Source organism: Notolabrus celidotus, chromosome 10 (assembly GCF_009762535.1).
Source record: "Notolabrus celidotus isolate fNotCel1 chromosome 10, fNotCel1.pri, whole genome shotgun sequence".
NCBI lineage: Eukaryota > Metazoa > Chordata > Actinopteri > Labriformes > Labridae > Notolabrus > Notolabrus celidotus.
The window spans coordinates 18,669,802-18,696,793 of NC_048281.1; the positions used below are offsets into that span (position 1 = coordinate 18,669,802).

The window sequence follows — 26,992 nt, forward strand, 5'->3', positions numbered from 1 at the left end:
ACGTTACGTATCCATGCAAAACCCAAAGTGTGACAGATCTCCTAGGTGCACTGCATGCAGCTGATTGCAAAGTGAAAGTGGGTCATAGAAAACTAAAACTAAAACACACAGCTAGACTTACTAGAGCAGTCAAACAATAACCAGAGGATACTGCAAATAAAGCCAGTGAAGGTGAGATATATTTGCCTTGCAACCCTCTAGTTGGAACAAGTTCCTTCTGTGTTGATTGTTGACAGATTTACAGGCTCACAAAAAAAGGGTGTAGAAGTGTGAAATTACACGGGCATCTAACCAGGTCTTTGAAACCTCACAGTTGATTTCAGAATCTGGGCTAAGTGGGGTGTGTTTGGTTTAAATATCCTTTGAATCAGATGTGAGAGAAAAATTAAAAAACATAATGAGGTGCAAATGTGACAGACCTAATGACCTACCTAATGATTTATTTTCCTTATTAACAGGATCTATATGTCACCTCATTTCCCCTCAATAGGAGGAGAGGTATGCATCCTCTCTGAGCTCAGTGATATTGAATTTGTTAAAACACTGAGAGTTTTCAGCGTCAGTTTTTAATCTTTTTGACACAGCTTGGTGATAAATTCCCAGTTTTCTTGGCCATGCGGGGTAGATTAATAGAGGATGGATGGGTTATTTTGAGCAAACAAATGGTCCACATTTCCAGGGGCTATTGTGTAGGCCTGAATCAATAAAGAGTGGTAAATAGAGTCGGCCGACATGACATATGCAGTGGCTGTGTGCCTGACACTGGTGATTTATTCTGTTCCCTGATGGGTCGTGAAACTGATCAATTAACCAGCTAGGATCAGGTGTCCAATCAGATGAGCTTTAATTTTTAGCATGTGTGCTGGCATCACTCCATCTGTCCCTCCACTGAATCACGTTCGAACCCTATACACTCTACTATTGTGCGTGTTTCCAAGTGTGGGACCTCCTTCCTGGTTACTCGCAAACACTTGTGTGTTGTCCCTCTCTCCCAGATACACACACACACACACACACACACATTCCTCTCCCCTCAACAGGAAGGAGCGAGGAAACAAAGAGCCCACTTCCTGTGCGTACAGCCAGCGTGCTACACAATAGAACAGGAAGTGCCTGGTAACTGTAAGAGAGGCGGCAGAGTGTGAAGGAAAGATAAAGTGGTCTCTCCATCCCCCCCTCTTTCATGCTTGTCATTTTCCATCACCCTCTCTGTAAGGGCCTGACCTTGTCCTGCATCTGTGTGTTTTACCTTCATGTCCCTTCATGAAGGGTGAAACATCCCTGCTCCTCCTGCAGTCAGATTTCTTTCCTTTTCAGAAGCGACCCATTTGGTCTACTTTCTCTTAATTTAGTCTCATTCTTTCAGTGAACAATCAATCTTTTTTCAGAGCAGTCACGCCCCATGCCAGACAACTCTCCAGAGGGCTGCTGTTGTCACCATAGCGACCTTTGCTTTAGGACAGACAATCTTGGACAGCGGGGGACTTTGGACCCTACAGATGCTGAAAGCCTTGCCTGAAATCAAGCCTGCTGGCCCTGGTTGATTCAAGCAGGATGACTCACATGCTGCCAAAGGTTGTAAGGACAAAAGAAGCAAAGTCGAAGCTGTCGTAACGCCATGAAGTCATGAGAGGAGAAAGTTTGAATTAATGCTCAGTCCCTGCTCCCTGATTTGGTGTCATTTCACGCCCAAAATATGTACAAACACACAAATGTGGAGGCTGAAAGAGATCCACCAGCGCTAGTCTCCAGCCCGTCATGATTCATCGCCTCCCTTCCCTCCAAACATCCACTCCTTTTACGATTCCAGGCTCTAACCCTCCCCTGGCGTTACTCTAGGGAGGCAGGTTTTCTCTCTCCTCACAACTTCAAAGCACACACCCCTCCCTCCTTTTCCACCTTCCTACTCAATCCCTTGCTTCCTTTATTTGTATTCTTTCTCTTCTCTCCATTGTTCAATCGATATTTCCCCCCCCCCCCCCCCCTTCTTTGTCGTCCTATATCTCTCAGCACCTCTTCCCTTTCCTGCCCTTTCCCTTACTTTTTTCTCTCTGGCCCTCCATCTCACTTCAAGTGAATCCGACCAGTCCAAATACATCAAAGGCATGTTGTCTTCCTCTCTCGCGGTGGTGGTCATTTATCCCTGCGGTTGAGCTTGCAGGCATGGCTTTACGCCAAGGCCAGGTATTCTCAGGGGAGGATCTGGAAACACACACTGCACCTTATCTTGAGAAGAGAGAGTGGAAAAAGTAAAGAGCCTTAAAAGGAATTATGTCATTCTGTGAAATGTATACCAGGCATTGTTGGTGAGTGTGAGGATGCTGGAGAGCTCTGAGACCCTAACAACAAGGCGATAATCCAGAATGACTTGCATCTATTTTCTCTCTTTCTCAGTTTCCATCTTTGCAACTATTTTTAGAGACACACTTCCTATTTTCCAGGAAACGCAATAAAGCCAGTTGTCACAGCATGAAATACTGTGCTGAGAGGCACTGTATGTCATCTATTTTAATAGCTGCAGAACTTTGTACCACATAATATCTCCCTTCAGTCAGGATTTTACAGCAGGCCTAACTACAGGTCTCCACAATGACATGCCTCTATTATCAAATTTCCTGTTCTGCTGCTGTCATGCTTTCCATGAGACAGAAAGCGACAGTCCTGAAGATAAAAATGTCTTCTTTTGCTGCAAGTTTCATCCCCTAAAAGAAGACCTCACAATAAGGCGTTGTAGTTCTTCTTGTTGAATACTGCTACATTACAGCTTTTCTCAGTCGCTTTGGTACATTTCTCGAATCATCCTCGACATTTGCAAAACAGTAAGTGCAGTTCTCAAAACAATTCATACAAATAGCAAAACACCATGGATTACCTGCAAAAGCCAGTATCTTGCTCAAAACCCTTAGTTCAGCTCTCAAAATTAAATATCTGTGTCAATGATCATGTCAGTGCCATCAGAATGACAAGTTCTTGTGTCTGTGTACGGATAAGACAGTCAAATTACTTAGTCATGTCGTCAATATAACAGTGTACTCTGGAGGGACGTTCTGATGTAAACTATGGCTAAAGTTTAGATGACAGTTATTGTAAATTGGAAGTTACACCTTAGTGTATTGTGGCTCTTTATCATCAGGAACGTGCATACAGTATGTCCTCTGCCTCTTCCTCTGTTTTGCCTCCCAACTCCTCCACCATGCAGCCTCACTCCTCTTCCTATTCTTCTTCTCTCTGGCTGTTGACCCAGTCCAATTCCTTGTCCTTCCATTGTCAGACATTGTAACATTGTGTTGTGCTCCAGCTATATATATACACTTGCCAATGGATGGTTCATGAGATGCACCTTTAAGCTATGTCAGAAAACTGGTTGATCATTGGTTGATCTAATGCAGGGGTGTCCAAAGTACGGCCTGGGGGCCAAGTGCGGCCCAAGGTCCATTTAATTATGGCCCCAAGCTTACATCTTAAAATGTGTTATAGCAAAGAAATGAATCACATTCTGAATCATCTGTACATTTGCAGTTTCTTTAAAGCGCACAAACAAAACTAAAGTCAATCCAGAAATGTCTCAAAAAGCTTCATATGGACTACTTTTATAAATTCAAAGCTCTGGATATTCTGCAGGAATATAATTAGGAGGAAACACAAGAACTCTTAAAGTTGACAGGTTTTTTCAAATTAATGTTTTTATCATGATGTGAAAATGTTCTTGATGAACACTAAAAGTTTAGAAGACACAAAAGAGGACATAAGACAAGATCAAAATTCTGAAATTGTGCAGAAAAGGCTAAATTTGGTGCATAAAAAATAATTCAGAATTCAGGACAACAATTATTTAGTTCTTAAATTGTCGTCTGCTGGTCAGAAAAGTCTTAAAAACAACATGAAATAGAAGTGTGATGAAATCCAGATCGTGATCCTGTCATAGAAAAATAACGAGACAATATTTTTTTCCCACATTGCCCGACCCGAATGAAAAACATTCTACAGAAGAAGATAAAGTTTGCTAATGTTTACGTGGCTTGTGGAGAACTGAGGACTACCTAGTTACTGATTTATTGAGAAAAAAATGTAAAATAATTCTTATTAAATAGAGATTTCATATATAACTTTTATGATTCCTAAGTCACCTAAGTCATAGTAGGAGCCACTGGCCCTGAAGTATTCTGACAACATCAAATGTGGCCCTCTTTGAAAAAAGTTTGGACACCACTGATCTAATGCTTCATACATTTCCCTTCATTAGAGAAAGTCAAGATTCACCTGGGAGCAATTTACCAATTCAGGACAGATTCAGAAAAAAAAAAGTCTAATGGAAATGTACAGAAATATGACTGACATATTCAGACAACATGTTCAACCATTTTGCATGTGAAGACTTATGCGATGATCTAATGGCTAAATGTTGTGGAGGATGAGACTATTCAACAAAGACCCATTATAATACATTTTTATCAACATGACATAAGCACTTGATAATGTAGGAAACAGCAGAGAATTGTACATAATCATTTGCATGGATTTACCCAAGCATTTGCAACTTGTTCAAAGAACTGAGAAACTGCTTTTTTGATGTGCACAAGTGACGAAATGATGTAAAGATTGAACAAGTAGTTTTGAGAATTTCAATCTGATCTGAGAAATGTACCAAAGCGACTGAGAAAAACTGTAAAGGAAGTCGATTGTCCAGTGGTTTGCAGAGTAGCTATTGTTTTGGTCTCCTGTCAGCTCGGGGCTGCAACCTGAATCCACACAGAAATATACTAAAGGCATTTCCATAATTCACATCAGTGTGAAAATGTAACTACACATACACCCCTCTGTGCTCTTGTCTCTGCTCATTCAGTAGCGACCTTCAGTCAGAGGTGGCAGGTAAGTGTCCGGTGTGCTGCTCAGATTGGTTCAGCCTTGAAGCCAGCTGCACGCTTTCATTAGCATTGTAAATCCTTTTTGAGGGTAGGTCACAGGCTGGCATCACTCTCTCAAAGGTACAGGGAAGAACAGACATCTGTCACTCATCCTCGCATAGCATAAATCTCCCTCTTTGAACCTCTCAGCCCGCTCCGTCTCTGCCTGCAATGGCCCACTTCTGCATTCTCAGCATTGCGCATATAGGGGACAACAAGGCTCATTCAAAGGGAAAGTGCTTAACTGTCTTTGCCACATGCATGAAGAAACAGATCCAGCTCAACATTAAAACAGTCTTTCACATTTTCCATTATTACAGAAACAAATCAGAATACTTGTGCACTTTTAATGGTGGCATCTGCTCTCTTCCTGCAGCAGATTACCAGCAGATTACCAGATTATATCTCTTAAAATAATAGAGATCATCCCCTCTGCGCTGATAGTAAAGCCTACATGTAAACACTGTGGTGTCAACATAAACCCATATGTGAAGAAGATGCGTAGTCTTGCCTGTACGAGTCAGGAGCTTGATACTTTGTAAGAGTATAGCTCTTCTTCGCTGGTGCTGCTGAAGTAAGCCAATTGTTTTTTCTTTTATAGCTTGGCCTTTTGTAGAAGAGAGCTGATCACACACGGCTCAGACTCATTAGGAGTGCACTCATTAGAAAACACACAAACACTGTGATAGATGAGTTCAGGCTAAGTGCTGCCACTTCTCATGCACACACACACACACACACACACTCAGGAGGAAAGAATCAGGCTTTGTCTACAGGTACAGCATACACTCCTCACACATTCCAGAGCTGCTCCGGGCTATAGAAGAATTATGCTGTTAATAATCTGAAAGAGCGTGTGATAGTATTTTATCTGTGTGAGTTTGTAAAGCTGCACTCTAGTGATAAAAACATGATTTGCATTGTTTCCATGCAAGAGACTGGACACACAACTGAAAAAGACAAACATAAAAATAAGGACAAAAGATACAAATCTGGATTATTTTGTATCATGTAATGTTCTTAATGGTAATGTGGAAGGAAAAGGGGAACAGGAAGAGGAAAACAAGGACAGTTGGATAGAGATAGGAGACTACATGTGATGAAGAACAGGCAGAGAATTGATGGTGTGGATGACATCAGGCTGCACATCCCTCTAGCACCCTCTGTTGGACACATCAAACAAAAGCCCACCTCTCTGTCACTGTCAGCGTGCACTCCTCTGAGGCTGGTAGAGACGATGCAGTGTGGAGTATTAGCTCATCATAGAAGCAAAGTGAGTGTCATGTTGGTGAGGGCAGATTGTAGCTCAGGGGCAAAAGGTGCCTGATTTTTTAAATGAGTCAAACATGAATATGTTAAAAAAGTAAGTGTGTGAGTATTAGTGTGGTATCAGTTGTGGTTGTTGCAACACTAAGTAATGGACTCATTAGATCGGTAGCTGTGCACATGTGCTCCAGCTGGACTGTCTCCTCATACCACCTCTGCTCTGCTCTCATTATTGTAGTGCCCGCTGTGTGTGTGTGTGTGTGTGTGTGTGTGTGTGTGTGTGTGTGTGTTTGTTTGTGTTTGTGTGTGGTTGAAGAATGGGCATGTGTATAATTATAATTAATTTGCCACTGTTGTATGTGTGTGGCATTTTCTTTGTGTTTGTGTGTGCATGTGTGTGAGTCAAAATGTTTGTACAGCTTTGCTGTTAGTTGATCATCGTGGTAGTAGTCTGTAAGTGTGTAGAAGTTTGTGTGTGTGTGTGTGTGTGTGTGTGTGTGTGTGTGTGTGTGTGTGTGTGTGTGTGTGTGTGTGTGTGTGTGTGTGAATGCATAGTAATAGGTTTGGACAGCGATTTTAAACTTGATAAACTTATAAACTCAGTAGTTAAAACCAGTTTTTATCATCTGAGGCTCTTATCCCAAATTAAATCTGTTGTATCTTTTAATGATTTTGAGTGCTTGATTCATTCTTTTATCTCGACCCGTTTGGACTACTCGCTCACCTACAGTGAGTCCAAAACGCGGCTGCTCGCCTTTTAACAGGAACCCGCAAGCATGAACATATCAGCCCCGTTCTCGCCCCCCTCCACTGGCTCCCTGTCCATTTTAGAATTAATTTTAAGATTTCAATGTTTGTTTTTAAGTCACTAAATGGTCTGGCACCTCAGTTCATCTCTGACCTCATATACATCTACACCACCTCCAGAGCACTGAGGCCTGCTGATCAGATGCGTCTCGTCGTGCCAAAAAGCCGACAAAAGACGAGGGGTGACCGAGCTTTTTCAGTGGTAGCTCCTAAACTGTGGAATGAGCTACCCGCCCAAGTCAAAATGGCCCCCACCCTGGATACTTTTAAATCACGTCTTAAAACTCATTTTTAATCCTTGGCTTTTAATACAGCATGAGAGTTTATGTTGGTCTCTGTTTGTCTTTTAATTTACTGTATTTAAATTTTACTATTATTTATTTCTACTGTTTGTATTTGTTGTGCAGCACTTTGGTAACCTTGTTTTTAAAATGTGCTATAGAAATAAAATGGATTGGATTGGATTGGATGTTACCTTTAATGAGCTCTGTCCTTCCTTTTTCTATATCTCTGTCTCTCACACACTTTAACACTAAAACTTAAACACACAAACTCCTCACTGTCTACAGTAGCTCCAGAAATACCCTGAAAAATGATTTAACAATGATGGAACAAAGTCGTATACTCCCAAAAAAGAACACAAAAAAAATGAAACACCCGTCTTCTCCAAACTTAACCCTCAGTGTATGTACAGCAACTGTCTTTTCTTCACCTCCACTAATAAACATCTTGTCTGAGGGCAACCAGATGTTTCAGCCAGCCCCGGTCTTGTTAACAAGAGCTGGGGCTGTGTTGAGCGGTGGTGTTAAAATTTAAAAGGCTTAAGTCCAGCCTTGAGTGCGCTATCACTGCTCCAGTATAATTGGTAGGGTACAGTCAGAGGAGCGCAGTTCAGCCGGATATGTAACGGGTGAAGTGGAAGTGCCATCCTGCTGAATTATAGATGAACAATTATATGAATGCTTGAGCTTCAACCTGTGTTAGTATGTTTTTTTTACACAAACATCACCCTGTTGAAATACACGAGGTAAGAAAGGTTTTTTGAGGTTGTATAGATACCTAAATAACTAGTCCCAAGAAGAAGTAAGAGGTCAGAGCAAAAGTCATGGAAAGAGTGAGCGAATCAGTGGATCACAGATAAGAGAGAGAACTTGAGGTGTTTCTTTGCTGTAAAAGGGAACTTTAAATGTATTGGACCATTGTGTTTGTGGTGTGGAGAGGTTGCAAACAGAAAGAAGAGGAACAGATGGTGATGGAGAGAAGGTGAGGCTTGTGATTATGCTGTCCAAAGCCTGGTGAGATTGGCCTGTTGTCCTGTTTGTGTGTGCAGGAAACAGAGAGCATTAGAGTGGACTGGTGGGTCATTTCATCCGTGCATGTGAGCAAAACACAGGGCAGCCTGTCACCATTTACTGTGGCTGTTTTTGAGCCTCATGCATTGCTACGGTGGCCCTGAAGGACAAAACAAATTTACAAAAGATGAAACACTTTTGCAAAGTTGTAGACATATTCACATTTTGGAAAACATTTTTACATTTTTTAAAACAAAATTACATCAGCAAAAAACCTTTACCAAGGCCAAAACTAATTTATATTTAAGGGAACAAATTTACAAAAGATGACACACTTTTACAAAGTTGGAGACAATTTTACAAACGACAGAACACTTTTACCGTTAAGTCTGACTCCTTTAAGCCTGACTCCGTTTAGCCTGAGGCTTTGTGGTCTGAGGCCATTTCATCTGAATTCTGACACTTTGACAATTTCTGAAACAAATTGACATTCATCTGGATTCTGACACATGGTGAAGTTTTTGCGGAGACATGATGCTTTTTCATCTGAGGTCTGACACCTCTCTCTGAGACCCGGGGATGTGTCTGTAAACCATGTCCAACTTCATTTGGTTCTCTCCATCAAAACAAACTAAATGAATGAATTAATGAATTTTGTAAATTTGTTTTCTTAAATGTAAATTTGTCTCCAACTTTGTAAAAGTGTTTCATCTTTTGTACATTTGTTTTGTCCTTCAAGGCCACCGTACATTACAGACTTATGCGCAGTTGTGGGCTACAATTTAGCTATACATTGTGTGTGTGTGTGTGTGTGTGTGTGTGTGTGTGTGTGTGTGTGTGTGTGTGTGTGTGTGTCACCTTGCTTGCTCTGTATATCTGCACACAAGTTGTGTTGATCCTGTCACACCTGGATGGTACCTCACCCTCTGTAAAGACCTGTGTAAATTGCGGAACACACAATTTCTCTGTGCTATCAATGACATGAAATAATCGGCCTGTGGTCTGGTTTGTGTTGAAAAGGGTAAACACAGACACACACACGCTTTCATGTAATCAAACACTGATGCTGGGCTCCCCTCTGAGCTCTGGTCATGAATCACACGCAGGAACAAAAGACTTTGCCGTATGGAGCAGTGCTAGTTATCCCTTACCCCTGACATAGAGATATAGATACACAAACACACACACACAAACACCCAGCTGGGGGCCACAGCCTTTATCTCTCATACCACTAAGTGTATCTGTGGTCGCACACTTTAATTGGATTGCCACGGTGCCCATGTGTAGCTGTTTAGCTGTTTTGTGTTTCCATTCAAAGACCCGCTGCTCTCTCCCACCCTGCTTTCCCTCATTATAGCAAAGGTGTTTATGTGTGTGTGTATATGCAAGGGGCTTAATGGCTAAGCCTGTGTCAGGCCGGCGAAAACATGCTCATTCTTATGGTAATAACCTAGCAAAGAAAAGACAATAAATCTCTAAAACATCCTCTGAGACCGAAGGAGAAGGAGTAGATCCCACAGAGCTGCAGCTTCAGATGGGACACCAGCCTGCATATCTCAAACACCAGGGGCGCAGGGTGTCACTCCACAGAGGTACACAATAGAAGGGTTGAGGCTGTTTCTGCCAACGAGGTGGTAGCCATAGTTAGGTGGTGTCCAAACATTTTTTAAAGAGGGCCACATTTGATGTTGTCAGAATACCTCAGGGCCAGTGGCTCCTACTGAGACTTAGTAATCATAAAAGTTATATATGAACTCTATTTAATAATAAAATGTTTTCCTCAAATAAAACAGTAACTAGGCAGTCCTCAGTTTTCCACCAGCCAAATAAACATTGGCAAACTGTCAAACTGTGTCTTCTTCTGAAGGAAAATGTTTTTCATGAGGGTCGGGCAATGTGGAAAAAACATTGTCTCATTATTTTTCTAATGCAGGATCACTATCTGGATTTCATCACACTTCTTTTTCATGTTGTTTTTAAGACATTTCTGACCAGCAGACAACATTTTATAACAAAATAATTTGTTTTGAACATTTTTTATGCACCAAATTTGGCCTTTTCTGCACAATTTCATAATTTTGATCTTGTCTTGTGTCCTCTTTTGTGTATTCTGAACTTTTAATGTTAATCAAGAACATTCTCACATCATGATAAAAACATTAATTTGAAAACCTGTCAGCTTTAAGAGTTCTTGTGTTTCTTCTTTATTGCCGTCTTGCAGAATTACCAGTGCTGATGATTCAGAATGTGATTCATTTCTTTGTTATAAATAACACCTTTTAAGATGGAAGCTTGGGGCCATGAAGAAATGGACCTTGGGCCGCGATTGGGCCATACTTTGGACATGCCTGCCATAGTTGGTAGAGTTGGATTTTCATTAAGACAGAAGGTTTCAGTTGTTCTTTTTATTGTTGTCACTGTGCATAATGTTTTTTTTACAAAGGTAAATAATTGAAAACAAGAGTTGCAAGCAGCATTGAATGAGCCCTCACACCTTTACTCCAGTTTCGTCCAGGTGCCACCGCTGCAAAGTGTGCTGATACTGCCACGTCTTTATCAGACAGGTTAGTCAAAGTGGCTCTGAATTGTTGTTTCTTTTGGACACAACATAAAGTGAGAGCACGTAGCCATCAGTGTTAGAGTTGGTTGCCTCCCAATCAAAAGGTTGGCAGTCCAATCCCCAGCTCCTGCAGGACACTGAACCCTGAATTGGTCAAGTTAGCCTTTGGAGAAGTACATGAAACTGATGTGTGAGGCCTGGTGTGTGTGCAAAGGTTGGCGGTTCGATCCCAGCTCCGGCAGTCACATGCCGAAGTGTCGAGCAAGACAATGAACCCTGAATTGCTCCCTCTGTTGCTCAGAGGTGTGTGAATACTCCCTCTGTTGCTCAGAGGTGTGTGAATGTGAACAAATCAGATTAGCTAACACTGATGGTCCCTTACATTAGCAGCCTCTACCATCAGTGAGTGAATGGGTATGAATGGGTGAATGTGACGACTAGTGTAAAAGCACCTTGAGTGGTCAGAAAAACTAGAAAAGCGCTATATAAGTACAAGTCCCTTTACCATTTCATTCTGTAACAACTAATGCTACATTTAGCAGAAACCAGGGAATTTTCACTTCTATTTTTAGTCAGTCTCTTGGCATTGGTTTTCTTTAGAGGTTATTTTACAGGTCCCCTGAGGGAGGTAAACAGTCTCACTGCATGCGGCACGTTTGGCAGAGCCGAGTTAAAAAGCATCTGGACAATCACACAAGATTTCCCATCAGGGTTGGCCGCTCTGAGTTTAAACCCTTTGTATTGAGATTGAGGGAATAGAGATGTGGAGGCCTGATTGGAGGATATTTGAGAAACTGTGTTGGACTTCACCAACTGCTCACTATGAGTAACATAATGACCCTGAACATCTGATTTTAGCCTTATAATGATTTCACTTAACGCCAGGAGTCAATCGGTGTGTGGAGACTACCTCCATCTCTGGTGTTTAATGCCCTGATGTTTGGAAAAAGCAGGTCCTGCATGTTAAAAAAAGGTAGACAGAGCTCTGGTTTTACAATGAGCTATTTGGGCATTATCTATTCATGCTTTTAGTTCGAACCACTGCAGCTTTCCGCCTTCTGTAACTACTCTATCAGCGCTAATGTGTTGGCCAAACAGCAGCAGCACACATGATTTTATGCAGCTCGAGAGGGATATTGAAACTGTCACCACCAGCGGAACGGATTTATGACCACTTCATCACGTAACTTAACCAGCATGGAGTACAGTTAGGCTGGCACTCGCACGCCTAACATGTAAAATACTGTAGTTAGTCCATGGAGGTGTGGCTGGAGGCAGTGGCTGTGCTTGTTGGCTGGGAACAGATTCTTGTGTTCCATGCTCGAGTCTTTATTCTGAGGCTCCCAGCCTGGTCACGCCTGTCACACAGATGTCTTGCTCCACAAATCACACTCACACACACTCACACACACACACACACACACACATGAACACACAAAAACACAAAAGCAACATGAAAGGAATTCTGCAGTTAGAGACTCTAGTGTTTTTACGATTTAGTTCTTAAGTGTGTTTGAATATTAAAACAGAGGCAAATGTGCCAAACGCACAACACTCCCTTTGTCTTTTGTTTCCTGCTCTTTGCTTGCATTGCAGCTGGTTTTTAATTGAGGGATATGTGATATTGCATAGGAGAGGTTGTTCTGCTGTCCATGTCGGAGAGACACATGTTTACACCTCTGTCAAACATCACTCAGTTACTGTGCAGCTCAGTGCAGCAGGGGCATCGTGCACCTGAATGGAACAGAGATTTATATGTTTGGACTGGAGCCACGTCTCTCTCTCTCACAGTCGCATGTTAAGATGTTTGTGAGTAAACCCATTGACAGAATGCATGTCTGGGTTTGTAAGTCTATTATTTTAACTAAATGTTGAACCCCAAATTTAGCACAGAATTACAACATTAACCCTTTGAGGAAGAAAAAACTAAAACAGCTATAAATGGCCCGCCAAAATGACCCTGATGTTCAAAGACATACAATAATTTCCAGGCTGAAAGTCAAATTGATCTTCCGAAAGGTAGAATTAGTAAAACATGCACACACACAGGTGACCAGTTCATTCTTACACATGTGGCATGTGTGTGTTCATGTGTGTGTTCATGTGTGTGTTCATGTGTGTGTTCATGTGTGTGTTCATGTGTGTGTTCATGTGTGTGTTCATGTGTGTGCAACGGCCCAATCCCCCATCTGGATATTAGCTTCTGGGTAAATCTGCATCTGTCCCTTTGTGAGAACTGGTGTAAGCATTGCACATGTGTGTGTGTGTTCCTTTGATGTGTGTGTGTGTGTACAGTATCGGTGTTTATTCGTCACTGTTAATTATGACCCCCTCCTCTCTCTTTCTCTCGTCTGCTCCCCAAATCAGTGCACAGCTGCAGGCCCCCCCTGAGTAAAGCAGCGCTGCATCTAATGTCTTATTATTCACGCTGTCTGTCTGCTCACCAGCCATACAGAGCCTGGGGGATGGAGGGAGATTTTTTGGGATGTGTGTGTCTGTGTGTGTCTGTGTGTGTGTGTGCATGGGATGAGGGGGTTATTCATTAGCAAAGTGGTAATGGAGGGTTCGTTCAGTCTCCTAATTCGTTGGCACTACTTAATTAAAAGCGATGCGACAATGTGATTGGAGCGGTTGATGGATGGAGACCGCAAGACGCCTAGGCCCTCTAGGATCAGCTATATCAGTGCGTGTGTGTGTCAGCATGTGTCTGTGTGTCAAGTGAAAGGAAGAGGAAGTCATTACCTTTTAATCATATCCTCCTTTATTCCTTATCCTCTTTTTCCTCCCTTTTTTCCCCCTCATCCCCTTTTTTGTCTCTAGATTCTCCCTAAAGCCTCCCGGTACACCCTGCCCCCCCTGCGTTCCTCCAGCTGGCTCTCAGTGTCAAGCTCCTTGTCATCTTCAATCATCCCCTCTTTTCTGCAACACTTACCCTTTTTCCTTCTGTCCCCGACTGTCTTTAACCTTCCAGTAAGATGTGCGTCACATAAATGATCCAACACTGGGCAGTCATGTCCTTCAGTATGACTCAAGCTGTACAAAAGAATATATCTGAAGTCAGATACTGTGTGCGTTGATGCTTTGATATATTTTGGCTTTATTGAAAGTGTCCACACTGTATTGTTCAGCTGAGAGCTGCTTCCAGTGTGTGATTCAGCCTGGAATCAAACCATGATGGAAGCTGCTCTGTGACTGCTCTCATGCTGTCTACTCTTTACCTTGAAGGCTGTTGAATATTCAACCACTGTGACCAAAAAAAAGGTATGCAATGTTATACACCTGAATACAATTTTTTAAATCACCTCAATTGGAGGTAGGCTAAGATACAAAGATAAAAAATGAATACACAATTATAATTCATCATTGCTGCCTAACACATAACCAAACTACAGTCACCCAACATGATGCAAGGCATATTATTTATTCATTATATTTCTACAGCTCCAACTAATGACTTTAATCCAAACCTGATCATTATAGAATGCCTGAATCCCCATGTATTAAGTTTGACCCATATCTTTTTCCATTATGGTTTTATAATTTAGCTCCAGTCTTTCCGCCGTAGTCTAAATTAAATTTATTGTGTATATAAAACATGATTTTAAAGAAATATCAACTAATTTTAATGACATTGATGAAAGCTGGGGTTGGTAGTCAGATTTAGAGACACTTTTTGTTATACTGGTTAAAATGATCTTTATATCCCGATGGTAATCAATACATAATGTGTTCTTAAAAAAGAGTGAAAATAAAGCCTCTATCTACAGCTGGAGTGAACCTAGGAAAAAAACAACCAATCTCTGCCATCAGGATCCAAATTATGAAACCAATCAAATCCTGTCCTGCCGTTCTGCCCGCCTCCTGCGAGTACATTTCATGTTTGTTTGTGTTTTTAACTTTCACTATGATAATGTTTTGGTGTTTTCTTACCGCTGAGTGAGACATGAGTTGACGTAGTGCAAAACACAAACGAAGTGCTGAGGACCGGTTTTGAATCAGTCACGATCATATGGTCGCGGATCAGCGGCGCTCGTGCATGTGAGCGGGGGCGTCATTTTGGAGGAGCTCCGAGGGGAGGGGGGGAGGAGTTAGAGAGAGTCCCGAGGAAATGCTACATGCAAATTCATGCTAGTTTTCTGTGACTACCAACCTTAGCTTTTATCAACCACTTCATTTATACCCAATTCAACTCAACTTTATTTATATAGCACCTTTCATACAAGAATGAAGCAGAAAGTGCCTCATAGAGGAACATACCGAGATGACTTGTTTCTACAAGGTCAACAGTTTTCATTTCAAATATCTCAATTAGCTATATTGAGACACAAGACATACATTAAATTCTTACATGTAAGAAGCTGAAATTAAATAATACTTTGCCCTTTTCCCCTCTAATAACACACGTTTGATATATTCTGTGTCAAAGTGTTTTGTGATTAGTTTGTGTCTTTAAATGAAAGACGATGTGACAAGTTTTTAAATGATTTCGAAATAGTCTCAATCTCATACTGATGCCTTTCCATAGTAAAACAAGATTATTGGTGACAACATTGGTTATTTCAATACTGAATTTGGTGCTTGTGTTTGAGGTAGCTGTTCTGCAAAAAAAGAAGCCAAGGCTTTATTCAGCACTCAACCCGAGGTGGCTTTGTTCAAGACTCTGCTGGTAAAGCTTGGTAGTGAGGTCTATATTAGCAAGTGGGAGGAGTTTTTTTTTGCAGTTTTTTTTTGTATTTACATAATACTGGTGCAGGATTAGCAAAAAGAGGTATGTTTCTTTTGAAGTTTTGTTTAAGACTGAGAAAGCTAGGTAAAAGAGCAAAATGACTACAAACAGAATGTTTATTCTGTTTCATTCGTTGTGTGAACGCCTCACTGCTCCTTGAGGACAAAATAGTAACGCTCAGTGCATATTTATGTTATTTGGACATTAATTCAGACACTGGAGCACACATCAAGACACCAGGGCTATGACAGGCAACATTAAACTGGTACGTCTGATCACATTGTGTAAGCGAACAGTAATAAATCACAGTTTACAAAGATTTATTGTCGTTCCGTCACAGTTCATAATTTGACGTAGCCACATATCAATTGCATAAAGTTGTCTCAAACGTAGAAACACTTTGGAAAGAATGCATGGCAGTGGTGATGGTGCTCATGGGAAATGCAGTCTCCATCCTGGAAAAATACCACAGATTTCGTCACCAGAATCAACACAGCATCAAAGTTCCTCACAGTGCCTTTAAGTACTCAATCACATACGTGATTGTCTTTATGACACTTTTCACAAAGGTCCACTACCAGTCAAAAGTTTGGACACACCTTCTCATGCAATGTTTTTTATATATCTTAATTATTTTCGACATTGTAGATTAATACTGAAGACATCAAAATTATTAAATAATCTGGTTTTGCCATAATATGGATTACAACAGTTGTCAAATAGGGCTATCCATTGTGTACTAACCCTACCTCTGAACGACACAACTGATGGTCTCAAACACATTAAGAAGGCTAAGACTAAAAATGAACTCTTGACAAGTCTCATGTTAATTAGAAACCATTCCAGGAGACCACTTCATGAAGCAGACTGAGAGAATACCAAGAGTATGCAAAGCTGTCATGAAGGCAAAAGGGGGCTACTTTACAGAATCTAAAATATAAAACATATTCTGGTTTGTTTAACACTTTTTTAATCATTAAATAATTCCTCAATGTTCTTTCATAGTTTTTATATCTTTGGTATTAATCTACAGTGTTTAAAATAATTAAAATAAATAAAAACCGTTGAACGAGAACTTTTCCAAAGTTTTGACTGGTAGTGTAGTTCATTCTGCAGATCTTTTCTGTTGCAACTTATTATATTGTATGTTTTTTCTCTTCCCTTTGAGTTCATATGGTGTATGGTGTGTGTGTTTAACACATGAATAGCCTCTTATCATGTTAGGTTAAGCCAACACAGTGTAGGTGTTTGACCCACTTGTTCAAGGTAACTTGTAGTTCATCTCAGCCTTTAGAAACAGAGGGGATTCTTCATTGTGTGTGTGTGTGTGTGTGTGTGTGTGTGTGTGTGTGTGTGTGTGTGTGTGTGTGTGTGTGTGTGTGTGTGTGTGTGTGTGTGTGTGTGTGTGTGTGTGTGTGTGTGTGTGTGTGTGTGTGTGTGGGCAAAGGCCTGGGTGTTTGTGTGTGCTAGCAGGCAATAATCGAGCCTAATTATATGCAACTATTCACTGAAAGTTACTGCCATAGGGTGAATAGGTCTCTAATTTCTAAAATGTAATAGCAGTGTGCGCACACACACTCACATACTCAGGCAACAAGTCCACTGGGACAGCTGTAGTGCTCTATCTCCAACCAGTCTAAACACACAGCAGTGTTTTCCTGCACATCAAAGGGCCCCTCGCACACAATAAGCCATATTTTACCCCCACAAATCCTCTACTGCACTTTAAAATTTCTCACATAGCAATTTCAGGGGGGAAACTAAAGAAGAATTACAGGCATTAGAGGTAGAGACAAACCCTGTATCGTATCATGGCTGCTTGATCTTGCTGTCCAGGTGAAGGTGTACTCACATCCACCACACAGCAGATAAATATGAATTAACTTGCATCGTGGCCTTTGTGATGTTGCTGCAAGTATTGTCCCATAGACTGTGGTTGCCTGCATCTGTATAGAAGCTTCCTCTTGACAGTGAAATAAAAACATGTTTTAACAGGCCAACAAAGCTCTCTCCATGGTTCTTGTACAGTGTGTGCATGTGTGTGTGGGTTTGTGACATTGGTATGTGGGAAGGTGGGGGGGGCGGGGGGCTGCTTTTGACACCCTAATCCTGCAGCCTGGTTTGGCTTTGTGAGGAGACCTTAACTGGGAGGAGAGAGAGAAGAGCAGAGAGAGAGAGAGAGAGAGAGAGAGAGAGAGAGAGAGAGAGGAAGAAGGAGGGGGTATTAGGGGCAGTCGATTGAAGGTGGAGGGGGGAGACAGGAGCGTGGGGTTTGAGTGAGGGTGAGAGGGAGGGGAGCGACGGGAAGGCAGAATGAGGGAGATGGGGTTCGTTCATTCTGCTGCTCTCTCCGTGAAAGGAAACAAAGGATGCTGAAGGATCTGACTTCTGTCAGCTGGACGTATTAAAGTTTACCTGTTCGCATGTTAGCTGGTAAGCATCTGCTGACCTGTATTCTACCGCTGGCATCTTCTGCTCTTTCAAACCATCCGTGCATCTCACTCTCTCTGCTGGGGAAGACGTCCTTCTCTGCTGCTCTGCTTGCCTCCCCGGCTTTTGCATGTGAGTTTTTCCTTTAAAACTACTCCACAGAGGTCTTCTGTGGTCATTGCACGTTACACTTTTTCTGCTTCTGGTCTGTGTTTTGTCATGTAGGAAGTCAGATAAGCCAGACGTGGTAGAGCTTGTGGTGTGGATCTTCTCTTTCTCCCCTTCTCCCTTACTTTTTGCTTCTTATTTACATCTTTGCTCTTTTTAATATGGATGCACGATATTATCGGCACATTATCAGTATCGGCTGATATTGGCTTTAAAATTAACTATCGGATATCCACCAAAATAATTAACCGATAAAATAATGGGCTGCTGCACACATGTTGGGCTCATGTTTGAAGTTAAATTTGAATTTAAGCAGCAGTCTGTAAGGAACATGTAGCTGACTAATTTAGGCACATTTACTGTCAAAGAGTAAACATTTTATTTAATGTGGGTTTAATTGCTGTACAGTTGCACTTTTCACATGTTCTCTGTGAACAGAGGTTAGGTTTACTTACTATGTCAAATGTGAAATTGGCCAAATTTGTCCTGGTTGTGGGTTTTGTTATGATTGTCTCAGGGAGAGCATCATCCAAGTTCTAAGTAGGATGTATCTTTTTGTATGAATTTTGTTTGAAAGCAATTGTCATAGATAAATATGCAGTTTTAAGTATTAAGTATTTTTCTTATTTTGCACAAGAAATGAATATTACATAACAAATGTGATAAGAGTTTCACCATAATACTGTACACTAATTCAAATACAGAAGAGAATTGATGATCTCTGCAATTAGGTGTGCGGGGAAAAAATACCGGTTATTGTTAATCGGCTGAATGAGTTGTAAAATATCGGATATCGGCAAAGAAATCCAATATCGTGCATCCCTACTTTTCAATCCTTTCGTCCTCATCAGGTACACTTTCCACATCTGTCAGAGGCAGTGATTAGAACAGTTATATACATGCCTATTTCCTCTGGGCTGAACGAATGAGACACATATCACCATCAGCTGACAATAGCCACCTGAAAAAGTCCCTTCTGATCAATTAAACTTTCCTCTACGCACACACAACACGTCAGTTAAAGCTTAATCCAAATCTGCAGAGAACTGTCGTGTCTTTTTCCAGGGAGCTAATGCTAAATGACAGCCGACTACATCTGCTTTTGTTGGAGTCTCCACTCACGCAAGCCTAGAGAGTGAACGTGCCCTAAATATTTAGCTGTGGTTTTCGGTGGCTGAAGGGCAGACGGCTTGGTTTGCTGGCTTGGCAGAAGTGTTGGCACATTGTGGGTCAGCCCTGGCACACGAACTGACATTAAGAGTGGGTGGGGCAGGCTCTCCGGCTGTCTGTCACTTTATAAAGAGAGGATTGGCAAAGTAACAAAGACATACGGCATTTCATTTAAAGGAAAGGAGCATTTTTGACTGTTCATTAGCAGTGGATGAATTGGACAAAATTAGTTTTGCACGTTCCACAGGATTATCTGAATATTGATACGTTTATCAATGCTTTATCCATGCATTTATTTAGTGTCAGATCTCCTGCTAAAGATTTTTAGAGAAGTGTTTGAACAAAAAACAGACAAAGGTTTAAGCATACACAAAACTTCTTGAATATGAAGATGTGCTTGTTTTCTTTGTCGTTTATTGTAACAAGTCAAGTTTTGGACAGTCAGTTCAACTAAAGAATTTGAATGCATCATGGGCAGGGGCGTGTCCAGAACTTTTTGAAAGGGGTGGCCCATCTGAGGCTCTACATAGGCAGGGGTGGCCAGGGCATTTACAAACAAATAACATTTACCCTTTCTGTCTTCACAACCTACTTTCATTAAAGTATTAAACAGTTGTTATGTTCCTTTTGACTTAAAAAAAAAAACATGACAAAGTGGCATACATCTTCTAAGCTTAATACTTTAAGGACTTACAAAAGATGTTTTTTCAAAGTCACATTTGAGGGCACTAATAAAGAAATCTACTGTCAGCGTTTTTACTCTTCCCAAAATATATATTTTAACAGAAACCCCACCTCTGACAAGGCACACAGCCAATCATAGTTTAGGATTTTGGGGTGGCCAATTGGATTTCAAGGGGTGCCAGTGCCACCCTTGGCCACCCCTCTGGACACGCCACTGATCAGGAGGTACAGACATTTTTCACTTTTCTGACATTTACAGAACAGCATAGAATGATCATCCTCTCTGAAAGGGAATTTTGCGATAAAAGATGATGGAAAAAGAACTCTGTCCTCCTTGCTTTTTGTTGTAAACTGACACCTCGGCAAGGCACAAAGACGGGCAATGTGTCTCATAACTCTTAACAACAATAACTCACACATGTAGAAGAAACGTCAGTGCAGAAGACTTAACAGTCACACAGCTATAGTTTAAATGTCCAAACCCTGCACTTATGTGTGTTTGTCTCTCTGTCTACTGTCTTTCAAAAACAGAACCAACAGGCTGTGTGTGTATTTGTGTTTGTGTGTGTGTGTGTATGATACCTGTAGGGATACTAGAGCAAGAGTGGATATCCATGGCAGACTCTTTGTATCTCACAGAAGATGGAAAATGTCTTCTGCCTTAGAAATATAAAGATGTTGTTCAGATTCATAATAAATAGTCTTACTGAGTCGTGCCTCACACCGACAGTACATTTACAGACCTCCCAGTCTCCATTCAGACCTTCATTATCCCACTTTAATGTGTTTGTGCTGGCTTGTGGAGGAATGTGCTGCTTCAGTATTTCCCTCCATATTGAAGAGCCCCGTCTTGGCGGTTGTAGGGTAATTCTCTAATAGGCCACAGTGGAGCAACAGCACCACTCAATCGCCATCAGTCGATTGTAGTCAATCCCCATCAGTCAGGCGTAGTCAATAAGATGAAGCAGAGGACAGCAGGCCTTCACGCTGTCACTGTTCAGAGTGTCACAAGATTGACCGTCTCTCTTTCCAAATTGGATTCAGTGCCCGCCGAGAGGAGTGTTTACCGTAACAACATTGTGCCAGATAAAAATGCCTCTGGTCTCTGTGGGAAATAAAAACCCTGTCTCTTCAGATGGATGGCAGCTATACCGCACAAGACAAGCATTAATAGCTCTAAAACTCTGGACATGAGCCATGATATCCCTCTGTTCTTTCTATCTGCTCCCTTCAGAAAGAGCTGCAGCAGGTAATTAAAGAGAAAGGTCAAAAGATGACTGGAGTGATTAGTATGCAGGGACAGTGAGCCTTTAAGGGTTTAGAGGAAGGTGAGGAGGTCACTTTGGAGGGATGAAGGCATTAAAATAGGTGGGTTATGTTAAAGGTGATAGCTGTCAAAGAAAAGAGAACCCAGGCTTCCACCTGAGCCCTCTCTGTCTCGCCCCTCCTCTCACGCCTCCTCTCCTGTGTTTCAGTTCCTCTCCTCCTTGCATAGCACCTTACTCAGTTTTTATTCCCCCCACCCCAATCAGCCCCTCTCCACTTCTCTTTAGAGATACACCCTTTCCATTTTTGTTGCAGCTCAATACATTACAAAGCCTGTTGTCGGCACAGAACGGTGGCAGAGGTCAATTGAGGTGTTTCCTACTGTGCTGTAAATACATCTTTTCCCTTGAGACTGTTACTTGAAATAGGTGCTAAGCTCTCCTCCATACATCCATTCATCTCTCTCTGTCACTGTCTCCAACTATCCTCTCTTCCTTCTGATATCCCCAAGGTAAAGAGCCACATATTGGCGCACTGAAATGGAGGCACTTAAAGCTTCAACAGTGAGAATGCAACATTGACATACACACTTCCAAAAAGAATCCTGAGATCCTTTGGGGCCTTAGATTTTGATTTTGTTTTTAACTAAGTCATTGTTTACCATTGAATGCCATTCCTCCATATTAAGTGAGAAAGCTGTTTGTTCTCAGATCAAAAGATTAGCTTCACTGAGACATAACTTGATGGATCAGTGTGTGCTAGGGGCCGCTTCGCCACCGAGGCCTCCAGCCAGAATTTGGAGCCACCCGAAGAGAATAGGCCTCCATTGTGCGGTTGTCAGGCTGGCGGGCTCTTGTGGTGCACACGCTCAGGCCCCGCTGACACACACACAGACATACACTGATGTACAGGCATACAAACAGAGACACTTATCACCAGAAAGAGTCAGTGTCAGGTCAGCCGGACCAGCCTGTGGACAGCGCTGTATTGTTGCTAGCCTCCAGCTCTCCTGGACATTAAACAGTAAAAGCATTCAGCTGTTAGTGGTGAGTCAGGACCGGCGGGCAGCACAGCGGCCAGTGTGACTAACAACACCTGCCTTTACACTAACACACTGTTGTGGGAATGAGGCTTGGACTGCCACCGATAAATCCAAAATGTTCTGTTGGGCAAATGTCGGGAGGATCAACTTGGTGATATGACGAGATAACAATTCAAAGGGCCAAGATGATCTTCTGCGTGACAAGAGGAACTTAAGTATGCCTTTTATTAAAATAACAAAAGTTTAACACATCATAAAGAACAATGAAACTTAATATCACCCATTGCTTTATTTAAAAAGGATCACATGATGCAGGAGAGAACACATTTATTCAGATAGCCTTTTTGAACTCATTACTTCTCACTTGACCTGCACAGTACGGCGACCCCGCTGAGAGCCTGGATACATTCACATGAGGGACACAGTGGGACCCCTATTCACTCTGCTTTAGCGGTAACATCTAGTGGAAAATCTTACCTCTGAGCTGTTGACTTTTGTTAGCATTTCCAGCTTCCTGCCAAAACAATATGTCACGCCAAGTGACTGTTTGACTTTGACACTCCTCACAGCTCCACTGTTTGACTGGCATATTTTCCAAGAGGCCCCCTTCTTCTTCCTCAGCTTTGTTGTTTGCCCCTTTTCTTCTAAATCCATCTTTAGGGTTGTTAGAGCTTGTTGGAGAGGTCATATTGTGGGGCACAGTTATGTATATACTCATGGCTCATGTCTTAGAGGTGCTGTCAGTCAGCCCTTTCTGAGTGCATCAGTTCATGTTTTGTCTTCAAAAGAGTGAGCCTCCACCCATCAGTCTCTGCTTACAAATGTGTCTGATCTGCTGACATCTTACATCCACAAATCAACAAGTCAGTGACAAGCGTCACTGTCTTTATAACGAGCCCTGTGTGGAAATAGATGTGTTGTAACTAGGGGTGGGAATTGATAAGATTTTATCAATGTCAATGCCATTGTCGATTCTACTTATCAGTCCAATTCCTTATCAAATTTCCTAACAATTCCTGAGTATGTTTTTGAGGGAAAAAAAAGTAGTTCTACACAGTCTTCCGCACCAAAAGGAACCATTTTATTTTTTCCAAAATTAGGTCTGCACAAGACTGAACATGAACATATTCAACTTGAACATACTGAACAATAGGTTGACCTCAATCTCGGCCGCTCGAGCCTGGATTAAAAGACTTTGAATTTGGAGAGGAAAAACGCTTTTCATCCGGGGGTCATCGAGGAGGTATTTTACCCGCTCTCGGTGCCTCATTTTCGGCCGCGTGTGTCCGGACGTGGCCCCTGGAGCCTGGAGGAATGAATTTGGTCACGTCACGTCACGCTGGGAAATGAATCGTGAAGAAGAATCGATAACATTTGAGGTGTACAATTCCGATAGAATTGATCAATTGGAACTGGTTCTAAGTCGGATCCGGATTTTGATTCCCACCCCTAGTTGTAACCTTTATTGTCGTTTTCATGACGCTGTAATTTAGTGACAAATTTAGTGTTTCCTTCTTAGAAAAAAAGGTCAGTCTCTGAAGCAAATCAAGTTTCCCTTTTCAAATCCTGACACCCCAACTCATCAGATTCACCAATTCTCTTTGTGCTGCATTTGGAATCCTTGTGCCTCATCATCACGTGAGGCTTGTCTGCTTGATTTCAGTCCGGGACTGCTGTGGCACTGTGACTTATTGGATATCCCATGCTGACTGAGGGGACATTTTTTTTCAGCGAGGATTCAAATAAACGAAGAGAAACAGGCACAAAGTGTTTTTCATGGTGTCTAGCATGCATCTATGTCCAGCCTGCATTCAAACCAACTGTAAATCACAATTGACTGGATCTTGAATTTAAGATGGTTACGGCATGGATTTTGACAGCTTTACTTCATTTATGTTAACAGCAAAAACAACCAATAATGAGACGGCAGGGCTTTTCAGTCATTTGAGGGTTTATATGGTCAGCTCCTTTGTCATCATCTTTCTCCAGCTTTATTGTAGTTAAATTCCTGGCTTAAAAACCCCTTTACCTTGTTATTCCTCTCAAACGAGGCAATTAGAATAACATGCAGCTAGATCTTATTTAACAGACTGCCTTTCTAATTATGTGTCAGGAGACAACTGAGACAGATTCAGTTCATGCTGACATCAGCAGAGATTTTTTCTTCTGGTTAAAATACTGCAAGGAAAATGTTCCAGACACACCAGACAAATGATCTTTTAAATGCCTCTTGCCTTGCTGATGTTATCACTCAAATATTCAGGAGGAAATATTCACCCCGATGCCATTTCTATCAATGAACGTATGTAGCCGTTATAATGTCATTTCCTGTAAAGGTGAGAGAGACAGTCAGAGGGTGCAGGCTGGTCATCTGCTGCCACAACCCTCCTCTGGTGCCCTGTGGTGCCAGCGTAACCAGCCTGAGAGTGTGATCCTGAGGCACTTGTGCACACACACACACACACACACACACACACACACACACACACACACACACACACACACACACACACACACACACACACACACACACACACACACACACACTACCATGGCACAGCCGAGCTAATGACTCATCTCTCTCTCCCCCCCTCCCTCCCTTCTCTCTCTGTCTGTCTGTTCCTCTGTTTTTCTCTGTCTCTGTCTGAACAGGGGACATCACTCAGAAGGGCTATGAGAAGAAAAGAGGCAAGCTGTTGGCACCGTACATCCCACAGATCCAAGGTAAGGCACACAGGCAGGCCTGCAGGAAAATGTACTGTCCAGAACAGAGTAATCTTTGCTCTGGTGACTGTTAGCATAGCAGTTAGCGCGGTTTCCTTGCTTACAGCAAACAGAATAGGAAGAAGTCTTTTAGAAAGTTGATATTAAAGGATACAGCTGTTACAACTAGGTAGGTATAGGAGTTGCAAAATGTTGGAGGAAAAAAGGTTGAGAAAAAGAATGATGATACAAAGGATGAGAAAAGATGAATTCAAAAAGTTAATGTAAAGAAACAATCTAAAAACAAAGCTTCAAAGAAATCTCATATGAAAAGTTGATTCTTAAAGCAGATGGAACATTATACATTCATAAAGGTGTTAACACTACTCTTCTGGTTGGATATTTCTCTGCCTGTATATCCTTGTTGCTTCAGGTCAGGACTTTAACTATGGTCTTCCTGTCACCCATGGGTCTGTGATTAACGCCGCAGCCTTCCTTTAGCCGTACATCATGGTGTTTGTAGAGGCCCAATGAATAAAGGCACTAACCAACCAAGGCAAAGAAGGCAAAGTGTAATGCTGTTGTAGGTGTAGCTGCTGGAATGATGACTGGTCTAGACCTGGTCTCATTATTTTTGAGTGTGCTCATGTGCTACTGTCATAATGTGAGAGTAGCTCTTTATAGGAGGTTAACTTTTTGTACAGAGTGTAAGTATCACGAGGAGTGTTTTGTGTTTAATTGCCAATTTGTTCATATGTGTGCCTTCCCTGTCGGAGATTTTTTGTGGCTTTGCTTTAAAAATAATGGAGGAGGGACATTTCCGATGACTTGTCTTTTGCTGTTAACTGAAAGGCTGCTGCATGGATGTATATCAGTTCAGTGTATCATTTGCAGCTCTGCTCGTGCGGACAGTGGGTCCCAGCCGCCTCTGGCAGACTATATGGACGGGATGGTTTGTGGTGAATCCCTGAGCAAATGTATTGTCCGTATGCTAAATGCTTCTCCGTCCTCCATCAGAGGTCAATGGCAGTCTTTGGTTTGGCTAGCTATCCGGACACCAAGCTTTTGTGGAAACCAGAGTCTGGTTTGGGCTGCTTGCTCAAGCCTTTCCACTAAAGTTTGCAGGCCTGCTATCAAACTTGGGCGGATCATCTCCTTCATTCGGTATCATTCTCTTTACGCCTTCTGCCTCCTTGTTATCCTGGATTTATATTCCTCTGTTCTGTTGTTTATTGTTAGATCCATTCAGTGTGGATTCTGACAGCTAAAGATGGGAAGTGATAGATTTAGAGCTGCAATAGATGGGCTTTTAAGTGGGTGAGATTCTATATATAAAACACATGCTTCCAGCTGGATGAATACATGTGTTGGAAATTAATGACACATCTATCCAGCGGGATGAATCAGTGGGTTAGGGTTTAACAGCTACAGGCCTGAAATAAGAGACCGATAGACTATAAGCTGAGCTCCATACAGAATTTCACAAGCTGTTTTACAGCCTTATATTTCACAGTTGTCATACTGTAGAGCTGTACATGTGCCAAGTGTAATAGAATAGGTGGAAAAGATTGTTAACATCTATGCCAGAGTGGATTTATTTTCTTTCTGTCCTCAGACTGAACTCTGAAAGTCATGTCTTCAGGAGTTGACCCCACTTAATCAAACATTTAGGAGTATTTGGCATGTAAATATAAATGTACCAGTATCAGTTTGAGCTTTGTGAAGCTTTTCTGTGTGAAAATAAAGGTATGTAGGGAACCTAATCTAATCTAGAGTGATGTGTTTTTTTCTTACAAGTAATCATCCACTGACTGTACATGCTGTTGCCATTCATTGATTAATATCTGGCACATGACAGATACACTATTGTGAATTGTGTGTTAGTCATTATCCAAGCATACTTTCACACAAGGAAGTGAGACACTGCACACGTGCCATCAGCCGCCACACCGGTTAAATGTCAGCATCAGACAG

General features: G+C 41.8%; 1 protein-coding gene across 2 annotated transcripts in view; it reads left to right on the top strand.

Annotated features, from left to right (window-relative positions):
* The window catches only part of dip2a (disco-interacting protein 2 homolog A), a 103,094-nt gene that overhangs the window by 38,894 nt on the left and 37,208 nt on the right, over positions 1-26,992 (top strand). For both annotated transcript variants that reach the window (XR_004632747.1, XM_034694232.1), the window contains exon 2: positions 24,968-25,039. Coding sequence is in view for 1 of the 2 variants with exons in the window: in XM_034694232.1 (XP_034550123.1) it covers positions 24,968-25,039 (72 nt within the window). In the remaining variant the exon portion in view is untranslated. The remainder of the gene's footprint in view (positions 1-24,967; positions 25,040-26,992) is intronic.